The 24,278-nt window shown below is 37.5% G+C and overlaps 2 protein-coding genes across 5 annotated transcripts in view; both read right to left on the minus strand.

Annotated features, from left to right (window-relative positions):
- The window catches only part of oprk1 (opioid receptor, kappa 1), a 20,801-nt gene extending 18,363 nt beyond the window's left edge, over positions 1–2,438 (minus strand). For 2 of the 3 annotated variants that reach the window (XM_036216437.1, XM_036216436.1), the window contains exons 1-2: positions 2,298–2,356; positions 2,147–2,226 (exon numbers count right to left, since the gene is read on the minus strand). The gene's annotated coding sequence lies outside the window, so the exon portion shown is untranslated. Of the gene's footprint in view, positions 1–2,146; positions 2,227–2,297 lie in introns of all 3 variants that reach the window. The other variant, XR_004949523.1, reaches the window with a different exon arrangement.
- Positions 2,439–6,066: 3,628 nt separating this feature from the next.
- The window catches only part of atp6v1h (ATPase H+ transporting V1 subunit H), a 35,267-nt gene continuing 17,055 nt past the window's right edge, over positions 6,067–24,278 (minus strand). For both annotated transcript variants that reach the window (XM_024274017.1, XM_024274016.1), the window contains 5 exons: positions 22,230–22,408; positions 20,281–20,406; positions 17,510–17,611; positions 15,751–15,864; positions 6,067–6,397 (listed from right to left, as the gene is read on the minus strand). In XM_024274017.1, coding sequence (XP_024129785.1) covers positions 6,328–6,397; positions 15,751–15,864; positions 17,510–17,611; positions 20,281–20,406; positions 22,230–22,408 — 591 coding nt within the window. In that variant the 3' untranslated portion in view covers positions 6,067–6,327. The remainder of the gene's footprint in view (positions 6,398–15,750; positions 15,865–17,509; positions 17,612–20,280; positions 20,407–22,229; positions 22,409–24,278) is intronic.

Here is a 24,278-nt window from a genome sequence, read left to right on the forward strand (position 1 = left end):
TGCAGTAGTCTAGCCGTGTAGACACAAAAGCATGTATAAGAACTTCTAGATCCTTACATGACACCATTTTCCTGAGTTTAGAAATGTTCCTCAGCTGGAAGAAACAGTTCTTCACCAGCTGTTTGGAGTGCTGTCCCAGTGACATGTCTTTGTCAAAAATAACTCCCAGGTTTTTAAGGCTGGGTTTGACTGCCTGGCCAAAAGAACCCAAATGCTGCATAATCCCTAGTATGATGTCATCAGGGGCAATGACTAGTGTTTCTGTTTTTTCTGAGTTTAGCTGCAAAGAGTTTTTACTGAGCCATTGTTTGATCTGAATCAGGCAGTTCATCAGAGAATCCAGTTTGTGTGTCTCAGAGGGCTTAAAAGAGCAATATAGCTGGATGTCATCAGCAAAAAAGTGATAGGAGACATCACTGAACTCCTGGATGATCTTTCCGAGGGGGATCATGTACAACAGGAACAGGACAGGACCCAGAACAGAGCCCTGAGGAACACCGCACAGTAAGTCTGCTGACTCAGACATAATCTGATTAGCCATGACACTAAAACTCCGACCAGACAAGTAAGAGGAAAAGCAGTGGAGCAAGCTCCTCTGCAGCGAGTTCCGCTGTAGCGAGCTAGCAATCTCTGCTTTAGCATGGATGTGAGCTCCTCTGAATTAAGCTAGCAAGCTCCTCGTATTGAGCTAGCAATCAACACTGTAGCATGCTAGCGAGGTCCTCGCTAGCGTGGAGCTCCGATGTATTAAGCTAGAAAGCTCCGCTGTAGTGAGCTAGTGAACTTCACTGTGGCATGCTAGGGAGGTCTTTTGTAGCGAGCTCCACTGTATTGAGCTAGCAAGCTCTGCTTTAGCGAGCTAGCAAGCTCTGCTGTAGCGAGCTCTGCTCTATTGAGCTAGCAATGCTAGCAAGCTCCTCTGCAGCGAGTTCCGCTGTAGCGAGCTAGCATTCTCTGCTATAGCATGCATGTGAGCTCCTCTGACTCAAGCTATAAAGTTCCTCGTATTGAGCTAGCAATCAACGCTGTAGCATGCTAGCGAGGTCCTCGGTAGCGAGCTCTGCTGTATTAAGCTAGCAGGCTCTGCTGTAGTATGCTAGTGAGTTCCAGTGCAGCAAGCTATTGAACTTCACTGTCCACCAGGCGGCTGGCTAGCATAGCGAGCTAACCCACTGAGTGTCAACTTAAGCCAAACACAGGTGGGGCTCACATGTTGTGCCCATGTTTGAACCACATGGGTCCACTGGGTTCTGCTGGCTGGAGTGTCTCTGACATCAGACTGGAGCTGGTACCGGTCCACTGACTTCATCTGGTTCCCATTCATCTCTCCCAGCACTTGGTCAGGGATGGGACGTGATACATCCGATCAAACTAATGATGATAAATAAAACATTGGTTCAGCATCTCATCTCATTAACTCACGTCTCATTTGCTCACTTGAGTACAAACATGTTTTTCCTTTTTGCAGGAATAACTTTGAGCCCCCTCGAGTTCCAGCCTGCAGGCGAGAACACGGGCCAGCAGGACGCTGATTGCTGTGGACCTTCAGTGGGTCATGAGCTTTATGAAGTGAAACACTCAAATAGGGTAATTCCAGTGTCCACACAACACCGCTGATTTGCCAGCAGGCTTCCACAGCTCCTGCCGGATCACCGAACATTATTGTCAGACTTAAAAGAGAGGCACGGAGAACACGCTCGCGCTTGTCATTCTCCTCAGACGCAGCCCAAAATCCAGCTCCTTTTTTATTGTCACTATGGGAACGGACAATCTCTGACCCGTGGTTACAAGAGCACGGAGATTTGATCGATGAAGAGGGGAACAATCTGCTGCACGGCAGGACTGGCCTTCCTAAAAGAGGGAGCCATCAAAAAATACTAAAAAACCAGGAGAGAAAACATGAATATTCAGAAAAGTCTCCAGAGAGACGTTTGCCTCGGGGAAGCCTCATCCACCAGCGCCGCCGAGGCCTCCTGTGCACACAAATAAAGCGGCTCACCTTCTTCCTCTGAACAACACATGTGGGCAGCATAATAACAACAGAAAACAAAGCAGTGGGGAGCAGAGAGCGCTCGTCCCGGTCCAGAGTTCAGGCTCAGCAAACAGCAGCCAGAGGCGGCGGTGCAGCCCCTGCATCAATATTTACCCTCCTGCATCTCTGCCTGAACACGGCGAGGCGGGAGGGATGGCTGCTCATCAAAGGGGGAGAGAACTTGATTTGAATGCCTGTGAATAGAAATGAAGGACATGCTGGAGAGACCGTAGGCGTGCGTGCTGAATGGCTGCTGTTCACCCACCAAGGCTGACGGGAGAATCGCGGGGGGAGTTAAAAGAGTCGGCTAATTCTGGGAGGAAACTACATCCGTGTTTGCAATTCCTGGTTGAGTTGGTGTCTTCTGATCTCTCCGGGGGGTTGGAGCGTTAAACAGACCCAGGATCCTCCAGGACGCCCCGGCGTGTTGCAGCAGCAGCAGCTGGGATGCTGGTATAAACAGATTTTCTACATCAGGAATTAAAAACTTTGACCCGCCCTCATTGACTGAGGGGCTGTGACACGCCCCGCCCTCAGCCAATGAGGGCGGACGTAACAATTTCGTGACAGAAACATTTTTTTTTTCAAAATGTCGGCTTCTCTGTTGGTTTTACGTCCTGCTAACTACTACTGAGTGGAGTAGAGTGAGATGAATAAAACACTTCAAGCTGCTTTGGATAATTTTCTTTTTTCCATTTTTTTCATAGATAATATTTTAGCTTCATACTAGCAATTTTGGCTAATTTAAGTTTATTTTCAGGTTTTTTTTAGGTTATTTTGGAGTTAAGCTAATATTTCAGCTACATGCTAGCTATTTTGGCTAATTTGGGCTTTTTCTTTTTCCATTTTTTTTCAGATATTTTGGAATTTAGCAAATACTTTACCTCCAGCATGTGTTGAAGTGGTTTGGAGTCGAGTGTGAAGCGGCTGGGATGAGGGTCAGCACCGCTAAGTCTGAGGTCATGGTCCTGGACCGGAGAAAGGTAGCTTGTCCTCTCTGGGTGGGTGGAGTCTCCTGTCTTAGGGGGAGGAGTTTAAATATCTTGAGGTCTTGTTCACGAATGAGGGACGATCGGAGCGTGAGATTGACAGATGGATTGGAGCGGCGTCCGTCGTTATGCGGTCGCTGCACCGGTCTGTTGCGGTGAAAAGAGAGCTGAGCCAGAAAGCAAAGCTCTTGATTTACCGGTCGATCTTCGTCCCACTCCTCACCTATGAGATCTGGATCATGACCGTAGGAGGAAGAAATTAAAAATAAAAAAATACAAAACTTGAAATAATCTTGAAAATAAAAAAAATAAAAAAAGAAACTTGAATTTTTTTTTTGAAAATTTGAAGAAAACTACTGAAAACTTGAATAAAAAAAAACCCATGAATGTAAAAATTACCAATAAAAATTAATATATCCATTATTAACAGCTACTGTTATGAATTTTCAACTTTTTATTTGCTTTTCTGAATCGTCACTTTCAGTCCTCAGTTTTCATTTTCAATTCTGATTTTCAAGTTTTCGCTGCTGAGCTGATCTTAATTTTACATCTTAACAGTATCTTTGACACAAAGAAAGATGTCGTGTGAAAATTCCACAACCTGACAACACAAATATTAATGAGCGTCTTATAAATGTTCCATAAAGGCTCATAAACTCATTATTGATGCTTGTTCACATCTTATAACTGGATAATAAAGAAATCTTATTATAAAGTCTAAACACAAATTATTTTAACAGCATTTGAGACTCATACTGGTATTACCAAATAAAATACTGCAATATTTCACAGAATCTGATACATATACACCCCCCCTCTCCCCCCATGTACTCATCTACCTGTTAAGGTAATAAACTCTTCTTTAACATTTTTTACTGGAGGGAACCTTCCATATTCTAAAGATGACGAACTTTCGATGAAAACCTTTTCAGGCGTCCTTGAAGCCTCTAACAACTGTAGAGGCTGCTGGTTCACGCTCCCCTGAAAAGCTCATGATAATGAGCGAGAAGCTCCTCTGCTGGCAGACGGCTCATCAGTCTGAGCAGACGGAGACGAGCGATCGATGGTCCTAAAGCGACCTTTACCTCCCAACGCCAGAACAAACCAAGAACAAAGAGATCATCGAGTCGGAGCTCCGGGACTCGTAGGTCCACTGATCTCCAGGGAGGAGATGAGGAACGTCTAAAGTATAAAAGGTTTTAATTAAAACTCATTTGCTGTCCTCTGTCAGCAGCTTCCATTATGAAAGACAAACTATTATAGAACAAGAGATGTGAGCTGAACTGATGACCACGGTGAAGATGAAGAGAGGATTCTGCTGAAGATGTTCGGACTCAGACATCTGACGAGGTTCAGAACTGCTGACGGGAAGAAAGTTTGTGCTGTAAGTCAAATTTCAGAGAAAAATGGCGACAATGAGACGCCCTAACTCCCAGAGAGACGCGACCCTTTTCTTATTTTAGCCGTCCGGCACTAAGGTGACCCGCTCAGTTTGGAAACAGATGACTTCAAACCCCAGAACGCCGAGCATCGCTGCCAACACGGACATCCTAAAATGACGACCTAACCTCACATTTAAGACATTTATGCAAAATTGAATTATTTGTAGCATTTATTTCTTCTATAAGAGTGCTGTAAACACAATTACTTTCAGTTATTTTAATCTCAAACTTTCATATTATAACTTTAAACAGGGGTCCCCAAACTTCTTCTTGTGAGGGCCACATAACTGTTTTCTTCTCTGAGGGGGCCGAGGTCGATTTTTAGGCTAACAGAAAAAGTGTAGCAATCACAGGCTAAACGTGAACATTTGTTGTTTCCAGAGAGCCACTCACATCCAAATTTAAAATAATTCATTTCTGTAATGTTCACAGAAAAAATAATGCTAAAATATTTTAAAAACTAGATATAATGCATTACCTGCGATAGATGTATAGCTGAAAATGATTAAATTGATAGCTGAAAACATTGAAGTTGATAGCTAGCTAAAATATTAGCAAAGTGGCAAATTAGCTGAAAAAACAAAAAAAAAAATCTAAATTAGTCAAAACATCAAACATTTATGAAATAGCTAAACTTCAAAATAGCATTAAAAAACGGAAAAAAGCCTAAATTAGTCAAAACAGCTAGCTGGTAGCTGAAATATTAGCTAAACTCCAAATTAGCCTAAAAAATTGGACAGAAATGTTTAATTTAACCAAAACAGCTAGCATGCAGCTGAAATATTGGATAAATGTCAAATTAGCCTAAAAAAATTGAAAAATGTGTAATTCAGCCAAAACAACTACCATGAAGCGGAAATATTAGCTAAATGCCAAATTAGCCTAAAAAATGGAAAAAAGCCTACATTAGCCAAACACAGCTAGCATGTAGCTGAAATATTACATAAAAGTCAAATTTGCCCAAGAACTGAAAATTGCCTAAATGAGCCAAAACAACAAGCATGTACATAAAATATTAGCTAAACTCCAAATTAGATTTAAAAAACTAGAAAAAATTTTAATTTAGAAAAAAAAACTGTTAGCATGTAGCTAAAGTGTTAGCTAAATTCTAAATGAGCCTAAATAACTTTTAAAAAGCCCAAATTAGCCTAAACAAGTAGCATAAAGCTAAAATATTAGATAAATGCCAACTTAGCCTAAAAAACAGAAAAATGTATAATTTAGTCAAAACTGGTAGCATAAAGCTTAAATATTAGCTAAACTCCAAATTAGCCTAAAAACTGAAAAAAAGCCTAAATGAGCCAAAAAAACTGTAAAAATGTCTAATTTAACTAAAACAGTTTGGGGGGCCGGGCCAAATGTGGAGGAGGGCCGGAACCGGCCCGTGGGCCGTAGTTTGAGGACCCCTGATTTAAAATGAAATAATGAGAAAATCTGTCTTCAAATCTGCTCATTCTGTTAAAAAAAACAACAAAAAAACCTATTTAATCATTAAAATGATTTGAATATGGTTTCACAACAACACAATACTAAATCTAATCCAGCTAAGTAAACAAACGTCTTATTTTTATACCTTTATTTACCAAAGAAAGGTGGAATCAGCTCACATGTAAACATCTTTATTGGAATTGCTCACAGCTTCACAACACATAAATAACTGAGTTTTGTACACGATCACAGACATGGAATCACCACACATCATAAGCTGGAGGTACGACACAAACGGCTTCAAACGCGGAGCATCATGAGGGGGGAGCAGCTGGACGGGGAAACCATGGCGTTCTCTTTGCTTGGATTCATTAGAGGAGACGTGGAGCCGCGCTCGTCCGCTCGCTAATGCTGGAACACGGATGCGCGGAGGAGCTCAGCTCCGAGCCGCCACAGCTGGAGCCTGCTGCTGGTCGCTGGACTGCAGCTGTCGGCCCAGGTACTCCCTGCAGAAGGAAACCAGCGTTACTCAGCGTCAACGCTGCAGCTTCAGGGGTCAGGACGAATACCAAAACTCGTCTAAATGCCGGTCGAAGGGTTGAAGATCTAAAAGTCTTAAAATGTTTACTTTCTTTAACCCTTTAACATCAGAACTCCAATGTTTATTTTCTTTGATTTACTGTAACTTTTCAACCGTTAACAGGATGATTCCAGTAGATAGTGAAGGAGAAAAGCGGCTCATCAAGCCGCTTTTCTCCTTCACCATCTACTGGAATCACCTTGTTAACGATTGAAAAGTTACTGCATGTTAAAGATTTGTGTTTAAGCGTCACTGACGACACCTCAGGTGTTAAAGTAGTCATAAAAGTTCCTATTATGACAGTTTTTTTTATTAAAAAAAAACATTCCTAGTAGTGTTTTAATTATGAAGTTTTTAACCAAAATCCCACAACCTAGACGTCTGAAAGACATTTTTTATGCTGAAGCTTCTGTTTCCAAACTCTCCTCTGAGGGGGCGTGGCTTTTGGAACTTTGTATATTGCTATTATTTTACTTCTGTTTATGTTAATCATTTATTTTTTTTTGTTCAAAATAACAAAATAAAAACAAACACTGATGAGAAGGTCACGACCCGTCCATCTTAGAATAACGGCTCACCAAAACTATAGGAATTCTGCTGAATTCAACAGTCAGGAAGAAGAAAACCACATATAAGTCACACTTTTGGGAGAAAAGTCTGAAGTTTCTGAACAAATCCGCCCAGTAAAGCGCAGCTAAAATTAAAAAAGTAATAAAATAAAAACAAAATACTACTAATCTTTTGATCCGTGTAAGAAAAATATCAAAGTTTAAGAGGAAAACAATCAGATTCTCTTCCATGTTTGTTTTGGACGACACTTCTTCTACTGCTGTCAGTGACAAATACTTTGGATGCTGCTCCCTCTAGTGGGCGTTAGCAGAAACAACAGATAAATTACAGCAGGTGTTTATTGTGAAAATGACAAATATATGAACCTATTTATGTCTAAAAAAAAAAAAAAAAAAACACAAATAAGTCGCACCCCTGGCTAAACTATGAAAAAAACTGCGACTTATACTCCGGAAAATACAGTACTTAGTAGAGCAGATATTAATGCATTTAAATAATCAAAATTTTCTCTAAAAAAGAAAAAAACAGATTTTTGTGTTTGCAGATATTTAATGAGAAAATAAAAATCAATTTTGGCACTTTATTACTAAGGATCAGAATATCTATAGTTGTGTTTTTTTACTATACTTTTCTGAAATGTGCAACAAGTCAACAAATGAAGAGCAAAAACAAACACAAACAACTTCAGACAAACGAGAAATCCTTCTAGAACTGAAGGTTCTGTCAATATGGAAACTAACACATTTTGAATTTTAATTTGACACCTTACTTTCTAATAAACACATAAGAACAAACAGATTAAAAACAAAGCATCAGATTTGTCAGAGAAAAGTGTAAAACTGGTGTGTTTTATGGCTGCTTGAGCCTGAGCGCTCATTACTGATGAGAGCTGATTAACTCCATTGTTGTTAAGAGCTAAAGTCTACTCTGCTGCTCAGTCAGAAGGACTTAGAAAGCAGCTGCAAACTAAATACTTAACGCACATGTTTCTTCATTTTAATGAGTTTATGATGGAAAAATAACTAAATAAATGCAACCTCCCCAAAAAAAGTTACACAATCACTTCACACATTAAGTTTTCCTTCTAATGGAAATTCCAAAATGTGAAAAAATATATTTTATTCAGCAGTTTTTCCACAACTGATTGAAAAATTGATTTTTTTTTTGTTATTACGAACAGTGGGCATCATAGAGGTGATTTAATTTTTTTTTATTCAAATTGTTAAATAAATAAAATGTGTATATTAAAATATCCTAAAGATAAATACTAATATCTCCATTAAACTCACTAATAAACTGGTTTACTGCTGCGTCTGAGGCTGTAAACACCAGAAACAAACAAAAAACTAAGTGAGTCATCCTCCATCTGCGTCACTCTGTTTACTTCCCGCCAAAAGGCTCCGGATCTCCTGTCAAAACCGCCATGTTACCCATGATTTGCATGTTAGGAGCAGGTTAAGCTGAACTGTGATTAATGAGCTGCAGGGCTGCAGACAGGAGTGTAATAATCCTGCAGTCGGGTGAATCCACTCACAGCCTGGGCGGATAACAGCGCTCATTATCCCTGAACAAGTTTCAATGGAGCGCCACACTTCACCGTCCGCTCCCACTGACCCAGACATTATTCAGCGCCGACACACTACGCCAGCGTGTTTGAAGGGTCGGCCTTTTTCTCATCCGCGATGGTCAAAGCATCGAATGGAAACCGAGGCTGGAGTTCATCAGAGCTACAAGCATCAAGGGTGTTTCAGCGCGCTAAAGTGAAAAACCTGAAAAAGTCTGGGAGGACTTTGGTCTTCAATCACACTTTGGGTTTTTCTTTTTTAGAAGAGCTTTAGTTTCTCTTTTTGTTTCTGAATGTAGTTTGAAATGTTCCAAAAGTGTCTACATAATGGCTCAAGACTGTGATACAGAGTAAGATCACTGTCAAAATGAAATAATTCAGACCAGGAGTGTAAAACTCAATCGCACGAAGGGCCAAAATCCACAACACACCTTAGATCGAACAGGATAAACATTTATTGAACACTCTAAAACTACATTTTAAAACTTTAAAACTGTAACTTTTTAAAATAATTATAAACTAGATATACTCCATTACCTGTGATAATGCTAGTGTGAATGCTGTAAACTGAATTTGGCCCCTGAAGATTGTAGTGCTGATAGTTGAAGATGCTGAAATTGAAATTAAAAACAAAGAAGCTGATAACCAGCTAAAATATTAGCTAAATGCTAAATGCCAAATTAGCCTAAAAAACAAACAAAAAAAAAACTAGTATGTAGCTGAAATATTAGCTAAACTCCAAAATAGCCAAAAAATCTTCCAAAATGCAGAATGCTAATTTTTAAAACTTCAAAACCATAACTTTATAACTTAATTATGAATAATAAAAAGGCAGGAATATTATTCCAGAATAAATCAACCTAAACCTTAAATAAATTTCAATATTTTACTCTCCATAAAATATATTTTGTCAACATTATACAAGTTAGAAATGAGCTCAAGATAACATCATTAATAACAATAAAATAAAATGATCTGGAGGGCCGAATAAAATTACCCGGAGGGCCGGATCCGGTGATTTGACCATGGAAATGCGAATGGCGGCTCATTTGACTGCAGTAAAAGTTTGCACGTTCATATTTTCCCAAGACATTTGAAAAACTGGCGAATGATAGAAATGTTTTCCCGACGGAAATGTCCGGCGCTCCTCCATCCGTCAGGCTCTTCAGCAAAAGGATGGGGGCGGGGCTGCTCATACCTTCCAGGCGGGCTCTTAAGAAAAGTGTGACCAAGAAAATATTTTTTCTCTGGCTGCATGTGATTCAAAAACTACGTGGGAATAGACACTCCTAACAATAAAGTTTGCTTGTTTGAGAAGCTGTATTCAAAACAGACATGACAAACATAAAATCCGATTTGTACTCATATTTTTGTCGTTTTTTTTTTTTTTGACGAGTTTGAGCATACGTCTCATTTTGACAGTAATCTTACTCCATACTATAAACTATCACAGGAAACTCGTCTTTCCTCGTGTCAGTTTTATTAAAAACACTTATCTTGTTGCTAATAATTCCTCAAATTTGCTCGTCCTAATCGATCTTCCAAACAAATAAAGGTGAATTTACTCAGTAGAAATCCTGACGGATGAAGTTCTTTGACTCAAACTCTGATCTCTAATTAAAAAGATGTTTCCAGTTAAATGACAAAAATGACCAAAGCTGCTGTGGATTCGTCTGAGGACGGACCGACTCTTGCTCTGATACGTTCACGTCTGTCCCTCCTGCTGGAGCTTCTCTGTGATCTCCTCCTAATTGCTGGGCCGGCCTGTAAAGAGCGTTTTCTGTGAGGAGCGCCAGAGACTTAATGGAGACAGGTGGAAATAATTGGTATCTCCGAGTGGCTCATGAATCCAGTGATCTGCAGCCAAGATACGTTCCCATGTCTGCAGGTGCTGCACCGGAAAACCATTAGAGGAGTCAAAGCAGGGAGAAAGGGAAGTATTTTGGTACTTTTATGATCCCCATTGAGTATCAATATAAAAACTATGGGAGGATATTTAACTATTTGGTATTTGAAAAGCAGTACGTCACCATATCGATTTGTTATGGTTAGCAGGAACTAGCTGCCCTCGCTGCCCCTCTTTGAGCTCCTATGAAAAAAAACAGTTTATTTTTCACTTTAGTGTTGGTTTTATCTCCATAGCAACCATTTTAGTTTGTGGTCACCTGGAGCTGACGAACACGTCTGTCATTTTTAGAAAAACAGAAAAAAAATAAAATGTTGGATGTCCTTGGCAACCGAGGTTTTTTGTTAACCACGCCCACATTCCTAATATGGTGATATTGTACGTCATGTCCTTTTGTTCAGCTTCAGCCAACGGTTCTAGTTTGATGTTTCCACAATGTTCCAATATAACGTGTGAGGAACAGAGGGACATGTTGACCACATTCTTGATTTTGATGCTTTCTCTCGCTGTGATGTCATCTTTTTTCTTCAGGGAGGGGTCGTTCACTATCAGAAAAAAAACATTTTTTATCCAGGAACAAAGTGTGTGCAACTTTAAGTGAGTTTCTGACTTTGTGTTTGGGTGAAAATGTTGTTTTACGGTGCAATAAGACAGAAGAATTGAGAAAATAGTCGAGTCCTTCAGTCCAGAACCACAAAATAAAGAATGGAATCATCACCTTTTTGTTTTTTTCCTAAACATTTTTGCAAAAATAATCTTTTCATTTTGTGCATATACATACAAATTTAACTCTATATTTATTTTGAGAAGTTGGTGTACTTAGAAAAAAAAAATCAAGGAAGTTTTGTGTTGAGTTTTTAAAGAATCTTCTTTTTTTTTAAATATAAATGTTTAAGAAAAAATACAAATAAACATGAAACATTAAATCTATAAAGTCTGGGTGAATACTCGACTCTGATTGGCTGCAGGGTGAGGATTAAAAAGTGATAATGCACACCTAAAAAAGAAGTTATTCCAAATGTTCTGTATCACTGCGCAGGGTTTTTTAAAACCAACTTTAGCTTCATCTTCTGGTCAAAATCAAACGTTCAGACGTGAACTTTCTCTCTGAACGAATTCTTCATTTAATCCATCGTATCGATCAACATTTCAATCACTTTTCTTCACCACTGTGGTCAAGGTCGGCTCAGCGGCGTGTTGTCATGTTGACGCACTCCACGTCAGACGGTTCAGGCTTCCATGGCATGCATTCATTTCTGATAATGCACACTTCATTGAGCATTATCACTTATGTAGTAAAGTCAAGTCTCACTGCTGTAATAAGAGCCACTATTGTTAGTATAGAAATGTAACCAGAAGATTACAAGTCCAAGTAAATATTTTGATCAAATCTAAATCAGACTAAAGTAAACTAAATCTCAGCTTTTAATTTGATGTATATCCGCAAAGAAACTTCTAGGAAATGGTTTCTGCTTTCTGGAAATCACCAGGGAGTGTAAGACAAAGAAAATGAGGATTTAAAAGTGTGTCGCTTTAGAATGTTTAGCTAAAATGATGGATTTTTTTCACCGCTAAGCGTTTAACCCGGACCACAGATTTGGGTTGAGATAAAAAGCGAGGCTGCAGCTCCATCATTCATCATGAAAAGGTTAAATGGAGGTTTGAAACACAGGGATGTATTTATGTAGATCGCTGTGAGAAGAAAAACAAGGACGAGGACGCAGCCTCCAACACGGAGCTGATGGGCTCCGAACACCTCTTATAAGAAAACGACTTTTCTAAGCAGTTTAAAGGTGATGATAACAGAGGACATATTCATCTGTTGTCATGACAGCGGGGCCGCAGATAAGTAAGGACAAGAACAACTTCTCAACAGCTCGCTGAAGGAAAACATCTTCACACTGCGGGGAAACGAGGAACCACCGGCTTTAAGCAAAGACTGGAGAGGAGAGATTCACCAGAATCACGGAAAGCATCACCACAACATTTAATTATTACAGAAGAAGAAGTGAAAAAGCTGCAGAACAAATGCAGCGACGTCCCTTTGTTGTCTCTCTCAGCTTCACCACAAAAACACAAGTGTGGAGTCACTGCGTCACGCGGGGGGGGGGGTCACACGAGAACAGATGAAAGTGAGATTTATCTGTCAGGCTCTGATGAACGGCGGCGGTTTGGAGAGTGTGACCAAAAGTCCATTTTCAGATCAAACGCCAGGATTTTCAGGACAGTCCTGAAGTTTGAAGCAGCTCCAAAGCAGCTCCAGCAGATTTCAGAATGACCTCTGATCAGACTTTTTTGTTCTATTACTATTCACAGCTAAAGTCATTTTTACATATTTTATTTATCCAAAAGATTCAAATGAAAACCTGCATCCTGATCCTTTCCTCAGAGATTGTTTCTTCGTTTGATTTTTAATAAAAATCTGAAATTCTGGTAATAATGATCACATTTGCATCTGCAGATGCTCAGAGAACTTTAATGGTGCGCTTTAGATTCGGGTCACAAAACACGTCCATTTACATTCGCTGCTGGTTTTCAGACTAAAATAATGCTGGACTTTAAATATACAAGAAATCCACATTGATTTGGAATAAGGTGGATCGTCTCCTGAAATCTTCATCAACAAAAACCTAAAGTTAGTGCTGATAAAATCACCAGCAAAACATTTCAATGTTTCTGTTGTGTTTTAAAACCTGACGAAACCAACATGAAAGTGAATATCTGAAATATTTTTGTATTTGGTTCACATTTTGCCACAAAATTTGCTAAAGTTTAGGAAAACGACAGTTAAATAAAACATTCGGGTTTTAGGATGAGACAATTTCAGGAGAAAAAAAAAAGACAATTGTGTTTGTTCTAGAGATGATCCCGGACAAGCCCCCAGCTTGGACCTGGGCAGGGCTTGTACCATTGACTGTATATAATAACTGGACCAAGTGACTCCGCCCCCCAACATTCCAAACAGGAAGTACCTGCTGACTTCAAGAAGCCAAAATCACTTAGACTTCTTTGTAGAAATAAACAGCTTTTCATCAGTCATTCTATTGGTTAGAATTTCTACATTTTTAACATGTTCTTGCAAATCCAAATATTTTTTTCATATTTCACAAGTTCTTTAATTCATTACCTGACCAATCAGATGCCTCAGTAAAGCATGTGGAGCCCGCTGGCCCCACCTTGAATGCCTGATTGACAGCTACTCCCGAAAAAAAAAAAAAACCTTGACTCGGACCAATCACTGTCATCTGCTCCAACATGGTGACACAGTGACTCAACTGGCTTCATTTTGTTGGACTTGGAAGTAAAGCATTTTCTATGGGTGATGTCACACTCGCTCAGTCCAGTTCTTTTATGCAGTCAATGCCTCAGACAGACAGAACCCGGACAAGCCCCCAGATAAGCCCTGTGTGATCTCAAGATGTTTAAAAGAATACATAAAAGTCAGGATTAGACATTACATTTTAAGTCAAAAATACAATAAAACCCTAAATTATAAATTCTGAAGAGAGCCGTTCAAGTTGATTTCTTACGGACTACGACCCAGTAGGAACCACAAAGTCTTCCTTCACCCTTAAAACAATAAGATTTGTATTTGTGCTTTTGTTACTAGAATGATAAACATAAATGGACTGTTGTTCATTTTGAATGAATAAAACACAATAGCCTTTTTTTGCTTTTGACAGAAGTTCCTTTCAAAATAAAAGACCCTGTCACATATGATCATCTCAATGCAGCAAAGTACTAGTAGTAAATGTAATGTCTGCAGTGATTGAATAAAAATTGTTAATTTGACTGTTGTTGGTGCATCTCTGCCTGAATGTGGAGTCAATTTTGACATTTCTTCTTTTAGTTTAAGGCAATTCCTGATAATAAATTGATTTTATAATGAAATCTGAAGGTTTTTTTATTTAGTTTAAGATGTGTAAAGTGTATAATTGTGAATGTACAAAATTGTATAAATGTATTTTATGTCAATTTTCAAGTTTTGTTACATAGAGGCTCTAATATAAGCCCATATGGGTTTTTTTTCCCTCTTTCTGCACCTACGTTTTATGTATTTATATACCTTTTTTAGTAATAAATTGTATGAGTGCAAGAAAAAAAAAGTAAATCTAACAAACCAAATTGAAATCCGTGCTAATTAAGTGACCCCTGCCATATTCTTTGAACATACTTAAAATTCCTTAACTTCTTCAAAAATAGAAGATTTGCTTAATAATCTGGAGCGTCTTAATACTGGCTGTCCTCATCGATTCTCTGTATCAAAGGACAGGATGCACGAAAATGTGTCAAAATAGTTCGACTTGTGATACAAACGGTCCTTCATCTGTTTATAAATGAGCTACAGTTTGAGTTAGTTTACTTTATTTTCCCCTTTACTACTTTATAGTTACTTTTTAATATTTAGAAACTCGTATTTTCTTTAATAAAGAGCCTCGTGGCTCCGGAGCTGCAGGTTGTGGACCTCTGGTATAAGTGTGTATATCCAGTGTAGCCAAAGTATTAGACTGAGTTGGCGACCATAGAGCGATGATGTGTGAAACTGAGCTGAATAAACGGACGTTGGATATTACAAATGTAAATCCTCATTAATTATTATTAAGAGTGTTTGCAGGAGAAGAACTGAAGTGAAAGACGATTCACAGGTGAATCAAACTGAAGCATGTTTGAGTGTTTCATGTTGTTGGAGAGAATATTTGAAAAATGATAATTATTTTTTAAAATTGGGGTTGAATCAAAGCAGTTCTGGATTTGCCTAAAAGATCGTAGAAAGTGAGGATTTCCGTCTTTGTCTTTGCTGAGCTTTTGAAAAGCTCTTATGTGTAAATCTGATTTCAGGTCCTGCATCTGAAAAGCACATTTGTACTCGTCACTGAGAGGAAGATTTCCATCTCCACGACACGTTTGTTTGTGAGGACAAAGAAAACTACCATCTCGGCGTGGAGAACGTTCTCTGACCCTTCATGAGCCAATCAGATCTCCACAAGGACAAAGTGAACCTGCAGTTTAGCGCGGTGGAACCTCCTCACCCTAATCAGCACACATCTCCACCGACCTTCCCCGATCTCAACATATTCCTACTGACAATCAACCTGAGTGGAGGATAATCAGCAGGAATAAATGAAGAACCGTATGCGGGCGGGCGGGCGGCCTTCAGTCGTCTGCATGCAGATGAAGGTGACGCTCACCTCCACATTCAAAGCGTTTCCACAGGATGAAGCTACACGAGTGTTCGTACCAGTTGTGGACCATCAGCTTCTGCACGGCCAGCAGGGCGTTGTAGCGCACGAGCTGGTCCTCGTGGTGCATGTGATTCATCACCAGCTGTTTTCCACCCAGTTGTTCAATCACCCTGTGATGGGAGATAATGGGAGAGAGCGTTTACCCACAAAACAAAATGCCATTTTCATATTTTAGGTCAGGGAATGATCCATTATGGATCATGTACTTCAGGCCAACTGAAATGTTCTGTCTTCTAATGGATCAGCACCCGTGTGAAGGGGCACGATGCTGTGAAAAGAGGAGCATCTCCGTAATGCTCGTTGTTAGAAGTAAAATGCTCCAACCGGGGACAAAAGAAAAAAACAAGGACACAAACGCACAAAAACGTGGTTCTTTATATGGGGAATATCGTAACTTATGAGTAAAACACAAAACCTGTCAGAGTTTCTGCTGTTTTAACCTTAAAATCTTACACAATGCTGCTTTATGATGTTCAGAATTATCTTTAATTACAACATATTGAGTTGTTGCTGTTTAAGCCAGTCTTTCTGCTCTAATGGAGCAGGAGTCAAACTCAATCGCGCAGGAGGCTAAAATCCTACAAAAACACACCTGAGGTCGCAGCCCGAACAGGATAAACATTTATTAAACACTAAAACAATGTTTTTAAAACTTTATAACCATAACTTTTTAACATAATTATGCACTAGATATATAGCATTGTGATAATGTAAGCTGAATTTGGCCTCTGAAGATGCTGAAATTGAAATTGTTAGTTAAAAATGCTGAAGCTCATAGCTGAAATCACTGAAGCTGATAGCCAGCTAAAATATTAGCTAAATGCCAAATAAGCCTAATAATCTGAAAAAAAAATCCCAAATTAGCCAAAATAGCTAGCATGCAGCTGAAATATTAGCTTAACTCCAAAACAGCCTAAAAAACCTTAATAAATGCCAAAATAGTCCAAAAAGCTGCAGAATGCCATTATAACTTTCCTACACTCTGACTCTATATAATATAAAGTAACGATTATTCCACTATTAAATTTGTCGTAGACTATTTTAATAGTGGAATAGTTGACTCATTATTGCCGCCCTGCCGCTAATGTTAGGTTTGGGTGTGAGAGGCTGTAAGCTAGAGGGAGAGCGTATACTGAATTATTAATAAACTCCAGCCGCTCTGCAGAAACCATCTCAAGATTTTTTTCTTTTTGGGTAAAAACGTTATCATCATAACTAAAAGACAACTTTGGAAAAAAACAAAAAAATCTACAGCTGATGGGAGAGTGACTTTAACATTCTTAGGCTTTCCAAGTGTTAGATTAAGAGGACGGCGGGTAAACCTGGATACATCGGACACAGCCTGTGCTCCGTCCTGCACTTTGATCCTTTTAATCTTGGTCACATAACTGTGTAACAGAGCAAACAGGCCTCCACTTAATCAATGCTATCAATTCACACATGCTCTCCTGTGATGAGTGTTGCCATGGAAACACCTTTTGCTTTTTTTTCCCTCTCTTCATAAGAGCTGTAAGTCTATTTATGTTGGGACTCTGTCATGCTTCATGAAGTGGAACTTCAACAAAACCTTTCAACCCACAGAGAGGGAGCGACTCTTAATGTGAAATTAACTCGTTAACTACATTTGGGAGAACAAACTTCTATTTGGACTGCTCCCCCGATTCATTTACACATCGCCATTAGAGTTTTTAATATACATCTCTCAATAAAGCCACAAATGATTTCCTTTGATCAGGTTTAAACTCAAATGCTTACCGTTTACCGCGAGGATAGTGTCGCACGTATTCTCCGACGTCGTGAGCCGCCACCGCTATAACCTGAGGATCGTCTGAAACTTCCAGCAGTCTCGTCAAGATCCTGTTGGAGAAAACAAAGGAGACGCATTCACTTTCATGACAGGGATACTTTTATTTTGAAAGCTGAGAAAAGGAAGCATTTTTTGTAATTTAAATATAGTGGGGAAAAAGCAGAAAAATAATTCAAAAGTGAAGACTTGATGAGTGACCTTAAAAAGTCAGATTTTTCCAATCTGAGTAAGACGAGGAGTGGGAGGGAAAAAGGGACAAAAGGAAGAAAAGCAATTAAGTTCAAGATGATGATCTGATTACAGAAAGGACAGATGAGGAAAAAAGATGGTGAAGAAGTGCGATTTTTAATGAATGTCAACAAGCACATCAGTGTGTGGGTTACATTTAAAAAACACTTATTATTATTATTATTATTATACCTATTTTTTTTAAATATATTTTTCTATCTTTTTAGTACATTAACCCTTTAAGACCGGGGAATTTTCCAGCAAAATAACAGCAAAAAAACACACATTTTAGAAGTACACAATTCCAATTTCAGCGCATATAATTCAAATTTCTACTTTTTTTTTAAAACTTGATTTAATTTAATAACAATACATAGCATCGAAATAAAACTAAATAAACATAAAACAGTTAATAAATGAAAAGGAGCCCCTATTATTAAAACAAAACCAAATATTTCAAACAAGGAAAGTAATCTTTTGCATAAATATTAAGGACAAATATACACAAATACAAACACATTTACATAAACAGTTGTCTACACAACCCTCATTTAATTAGGTCCAGTGGCATTCACTAAGTTTTATGAAATTATTTTTCTACATATTATCTCTAATATTTGCTTAAACACAACATGTTCAATGGATGCATTTTGTAATGGAGCCCAAACAGTGACTTTAAAACGTGCCCAGTGATAAAAACATGAGTTTAGAACGTATTTCTATAGACCTTTAATTGGAAATAGTCACTTAAAGTTTCTGATGACAATTAACCCAATTAACCCTTTAAAACCGGAGCTCCAGTGTTTATGTTCTTTGATTTGATGTAACTTTTCCACCATTAACACGATAAATCTACTAGAACTATCGTGTTAATGGTTGAAAAGTTACAGTGTGTTAAATATTTGTTGTTTAAGGTGTTAAAGGGTTAAGTATCATGAGTGGATGAGCTCAGTAATAAACAATAACCTTAATGAAATTCAGACCGAGCCTCCTCAAACGCAGTTTTACATAAGAATAGAAAAAAAAACATTTTTTTCTAAATAAATCATGTTATTCACTTTAGATTTTTGAAATTCTCAACATGATTCAGCTTAATTATTTTTAAATTGAATCTTTTCCTTCTTTTAGAAAATTCATAAAAAACCTCAATCAGTCAGAACAAAAAACAAATAAATCCCATTTTGTTCATTAATCAAGTAAAAGACAAAAGAAAAAAAAAAGTGTTTTTCATTCTTTTTTCATTTGTCAAATCTCTGACAGAAAGTGCAGGTTTAACAATCTCTTGACTCATTGGGCTTTTTAAGAGAATAAAAGCGCGAGTGTCTCCGGTAAATCGAGTTGACCTGGAATAATGGATTCATGTCAGAAAGAAAACTCAGATTTTACCTCAAGAGGTTTTTTTTTACTTTATATGGACACATTTCTCAGCAGTTTCACTGAACTAATTTTGGAAATTATGTTGCAGAATTCAGAGAATTGAAGGTTTTAAAATGAAACAGGAAGTGTGACGACTCTTGTGCAAACGTTCGCTTTATACAGAATTGAATGAGTAATTCCTCATTTATTTGAAATATTTATAAATGCAGTGATTACATTCTGTCAAATAAATATTCAACATTCTGTGTCGATTTCTGCTTTATTTATATTGAGTTGAAAAAATAAGAATAAAATTCATTTTTGTTTTAACAAAATTGTATTTATTGATTTTTTTTCTATATTCTGCAAAACCTTCAGGGTGTCTGTAAATAAATTGCCTCTGCAAAGGAAAAGTGAGTTTAAAAAAACTGTTTTCCACTAAAAGCTCAAAAATCCAATTTTCTAATCCATTTGTAAATCAAACAAGCATCTTGGACATTTGTTTTCACGCTGTTTGGAATGACTTCTGTTACAACAGAAATGTGACTGTTGGCTTTTTTTTTTAATTGTTTTCATTTGTCTCTTTATCCTTTTCATTGTTGCAGTGATTCAAAGTCTTATTTTTGCGGAGCCTCACTTCCTGTCATTAGGCTGAGTTTACATGGGAAATTATGCCTTTATGAAGGGGCGGAGCTTGACTTTTTTTTATTAAGAACAGCTGAACCAGCAGCTGACACTTAAACAGTCATCATTTAATGAAGTTCATGCATAAAAACATCATAAAGCTTTTGTAAACTAAAATCACAAATGACATAATAAATAAAAACCACAGAAACATCATCAGCATTAATATTTCTCTGTCAAAAGTTGTAGTTTTTTAATATATTAATTTCTACAATTGAATATTTTTTCAGCATTAATTTTTAAGAATTTAAAATTAATATATTTTTTTACTTCATTTTAAAATGTAACCTACATTATCTAACAGTAAAACAAGCAGCTGTCTGTGTAGATTCTTATTTCTTAATATTTCTACACACATGATTTAAAGACATTTATAAAAACAATGAAAATGTGTTGTACAGAAAATAAAGGAAACAGTAGAAGAGATGCAGAACATTCAGCTCCATCTTACTTGAGGAGTTCATAATTCTTCTCATTCAGCCGCACAGCGTTCTCTCTCCAGAACTTCTCCGACTTGTGGACAGGACTCCACTCCAGCCGACCCGACTTCAGCTCCGAGCTGTACTCGTCAAAGGAGCTGAGAGGGAAAAGAAAACAGGGAAACACAAATCCCAGAGGGAGGTCAGGAATGAGAGGCGGACAGTTCAAGTCATCATCATGACAGCTATAAAAACTGCCACTTTTTTTCAAGAAAACTTTATTGTTTCACACAATGTGCATTACTTTTAACTTCAGCCTTCATGAACAGACGATTTAAATTTATGTGCACCAAAAGAAAAACACAACAAAGTTTGCTGCGGTGGAATTAAAACACTACAATAATTGTGTTTTGAAAGTGTTGCCGGTGAGATGACGGGTGGGGTGATATGAGTGCATGTGTGACACACGTTCATGTCAAGGTCAGATTTTACCCAGACTTCCTTTTGTTCTGCTAAATGTCAACATAAAATGAGAAGAAGTTTGAAATGAATTCTACAGCCGATCGCCACTCCATTTATGGGGATGAATAAATGAAGAATGACAAATTTCCAAAATTTCCAGTTGTGGAGATTTTCTATTGCTATAAATAGCAAACTGATGAAAAATGAAAAACAAGTAATTTTATGTACAATAAAAGCATCATCACAGAATGAACTTACATTCAGTTACTGAGGCCTCGTCTCATAATCAGTGCTGTCATGCCATTCATTTTTTTGTGCGATTAATTTATTGTTATCTGTAATTAATTGATCTAATTAATCAATTTTAATTGCAATAATTGCTGTTAAAACCTCATTTTGAGGTAAGTTTGTAACACTGTGGCGCAGTGAGAGATCAATTTAGAACTAAAAAGGTGGCCTTATTATATTTTTTAAACTATAAACAACCTTTAACATTTACTTTGACACAGGGGGGGTTATTTGTTTTTTTAACTTCAGCAAATAACAAAATAAAAAAAATAAAAAAAATAAAAAAAATAACGTCAGGTCAAGAGTCTCTCACATACAATGGGAAATATTTTCTAAGCAACCCAAAAAAATGTGAACACAAACGTCTTATAATACTGTAAATCAAATGTTGATATACTTCATTCCTCAGTTTAACACAAGACAGAAGAAAAGACATGAGAGTGATTTTATGTTTCCTTTAACCTGTTTGGGTGAATTTGATCACTTTAAAGACTGAGATAAAGAAGAAATAGAGAAGATACCTTAAAAAGGAAGAAATGAAACACCACGGAGGAATTTAACTATTTAGACTTTATCATTTTTTTCTTCATTATCCAGACAAATACAAGTGTTAAGAGGTGAACTTTTTCTCTAAAATGATGCTTTTTTATCTACTCATAACAATCATCAATCTCAAAAAGGAGATAAAGTTATGTGCATGTCAAGGCAAGCGCCTTGCGCTGAAGCCGTTACCATGACAACGCCAGCGAAGTTCTAATTATTTATTTAATATTTATTTTTTTCCTTAAATGACCATGGTATGAGTGGGATAAAATGGTCCTCTAAGTGTGGACTAACACGGAAGTAACCATCAGACGCAAAATCAGATTAATGCGATAAAGCAAAAAAAAACATTAATTAATTAATGAATCGCAATTTACGCGATAATTTGACGGCTTCACTCATAATGTAACAAAAGATTAAAAACAAACCTGTTTTTTTTAAGTTAATGGTTGTGAAATCTGTATTTTGTTCTGACGCATCCAAACCATTTATATCATTACTGATGACAGTGTGGAAAAGTCGAGGTTCTTTCATGAGAACATCAGAGAAACACCTCAGTTAGATGGTGCTGAAGATATTTTGGCCACGTTCAGAGGAGGAACAATGAGGATGAATTCAGAAAGGCCACAAACATGTCAGTGTTGGCCGATTCTGAAGGACGACACCTGGATAGTCCACCTGTGCGTACCTGAGATCCTGCACGCTCTCTCCCAGCCTCTCCAGCAGGAACTTGATGTCCTCCGTGATGTCCTCGTCGTCGTACTTCTGCTGCTCCAGGTTCTCCAGCTGCTTCAGGACTTTACACTGAATCATGGCCAGAGCGTACTCCTGCCGGGTCTCCCTCTCTGCAGACTTCTCTAGAAGATTCTGGAAAGAGTGAAGACCAGACGATTGATGCTAAACGCTCTCTTAACCCTCCTGTCGTGTTCTGGGTCTAAATGTCTCATTTAGAAATTTAAAAATATAAAAACTTTAAAGGATTTTTCACACTTTGAAACTTCTGCTTGGTTTATTTATTGCAACTGGTGTATAAAATAATAAATAGAATCAAACATCAATAACATCAGAAACAAAAATAAAAGGAAAGTTAAAGAGGAAACAAAACATTTTGACCTTTTTTCCTTTAAATACAGGAAAATTGAACTTTTAAAGGCTATAAAGTGGGAAAAAAAATAAATCCTTAAAAACAGACTTTTGCTTAAACAAGAGACTTTTAGGTTAATATTGGGGCTGTAAATATTTTACACTAAATTTATAAGACAAAAATATGTTAAAAATGTAAACGTATATTTACTTTAAATTAGGGTTGTCAATGTTTTGTCAAAATGTATTTATTAATGCTAATTAATTATAGCCGTCTTCCGCTGGTTCAGGGTTCCACGGCGTGCGTTGATTTCTGATAATGTGCACGTTATCAGGCATTTTTTTTGGTCACTTACAAAATAAATAAATATTCAATCGATTTTTAGGACTTTATTCTTGTTATTTTTTAGGTTTAGATCGCTTTTTCACAAAGGGTGGACAATTTGATAGGTAGTGCGGTCCGTTGTCACGGTAACACAACGAATCACTGAGCGACAGCAACAGTGATTAGTTTAAATTAAGCATCAGTTCAGAGAGAAAGTTCAACTCTTACTGCTTGTTTTTGTTCAGAAGATAAAGTTTGTTTTGAAGAAATCTGCACATGTAGAAAATTGTGACTATAACTTATTTTTTAGGCATGCCTCCACACCCAGCAGCCAATCAGAATTGAGACCATTTAAAGTGCAGAAACACAATGTTTGTTTTTTATTGCTGTATATCAGCATCTTTGCTTTCTTAGAGTAATACTGCAGACATAAAAGCCTTTCGAGTTCTGCTGATCTTACTGTTGATGTGTTTTGTTCACACAAGTTACACTTCTGACTTAACACTTCATAAATTTAAAGATTCAGACAATAAAAATGAAGGAAACATTTATTTCTAGCCTGTTTTGGTACAAAAGCTGCATATTGTTGTATAAAATGTATTTCCTAAAACATTGTGATTTCTCGCGATTAATCACAACCCCAAAATGTGATTAATCTGATTAATTTTTTTAATCGACGTTTCAGTATCATCTTCTATTCCCTGTGCCGGACTTAAATAAGTCAAACTCTCCATCATGTTCCTGTGATTTGAACTGGATCGTGGCTTATGCTGCTTTACGTTTTGTTTTAGTCAGAATGGCATAAAACGTTTTCATAATATAGAGTATAAACTGTCATCTAGATAGTTTTTTAAGTCGTGAATACATTTCTGTATGACCCAAGTGTTTCTTTTAAAGTACTCAGGAGTGAAATGTCGTTTTTTTCTTCCAGATTATAGTTACGACCATGAGAGCGATGGAAAACAACAGAAGTGCTATAGAAGCCTTTTGTGAACTGCAGCTATGAGAAAAAAAAACAGTTGGGAAAAGTCTGACACCATAATGGACCGAACTGTCGAGAAATGCAGCAGCTCAGGAGAAAAGTGGTTTCAGCGGTGGGGGGGGGGGCAGAGAAAGTCACACTCTGAAGCCTAAAGACGCCATGGAAACTTATTAACAGGTTATTTTTACCATTTGATCTACAAAATTATAATGTACCGTTAAAAATAACAATAAAAGAAAAGAATTTTAAAGACTTCAGTGAATGACATTTACAATAAAAAAGAAAGCGAAGAGTGAGAGCTACAATGTGATGAAGGGCATCCAGATGGTGAGGATAATTTCCGTCAC

The sequence above is a fragment of the Oryzias melastigma genome, linkage group LG17 (assembly GCF_002922805.2).
Source record: "Oryzias melastigma strain HK-1 linkage group LG17, ASM292280v2, whole genome shotgun sequence".
Taxonomy (NCBI): domain Eukaryota; kingdom Metazoa; phylum Chordata; class Actinopteri; order Beloniformes; family Adrianichthyidae; genus Oryzias; species Oryzias melastigma.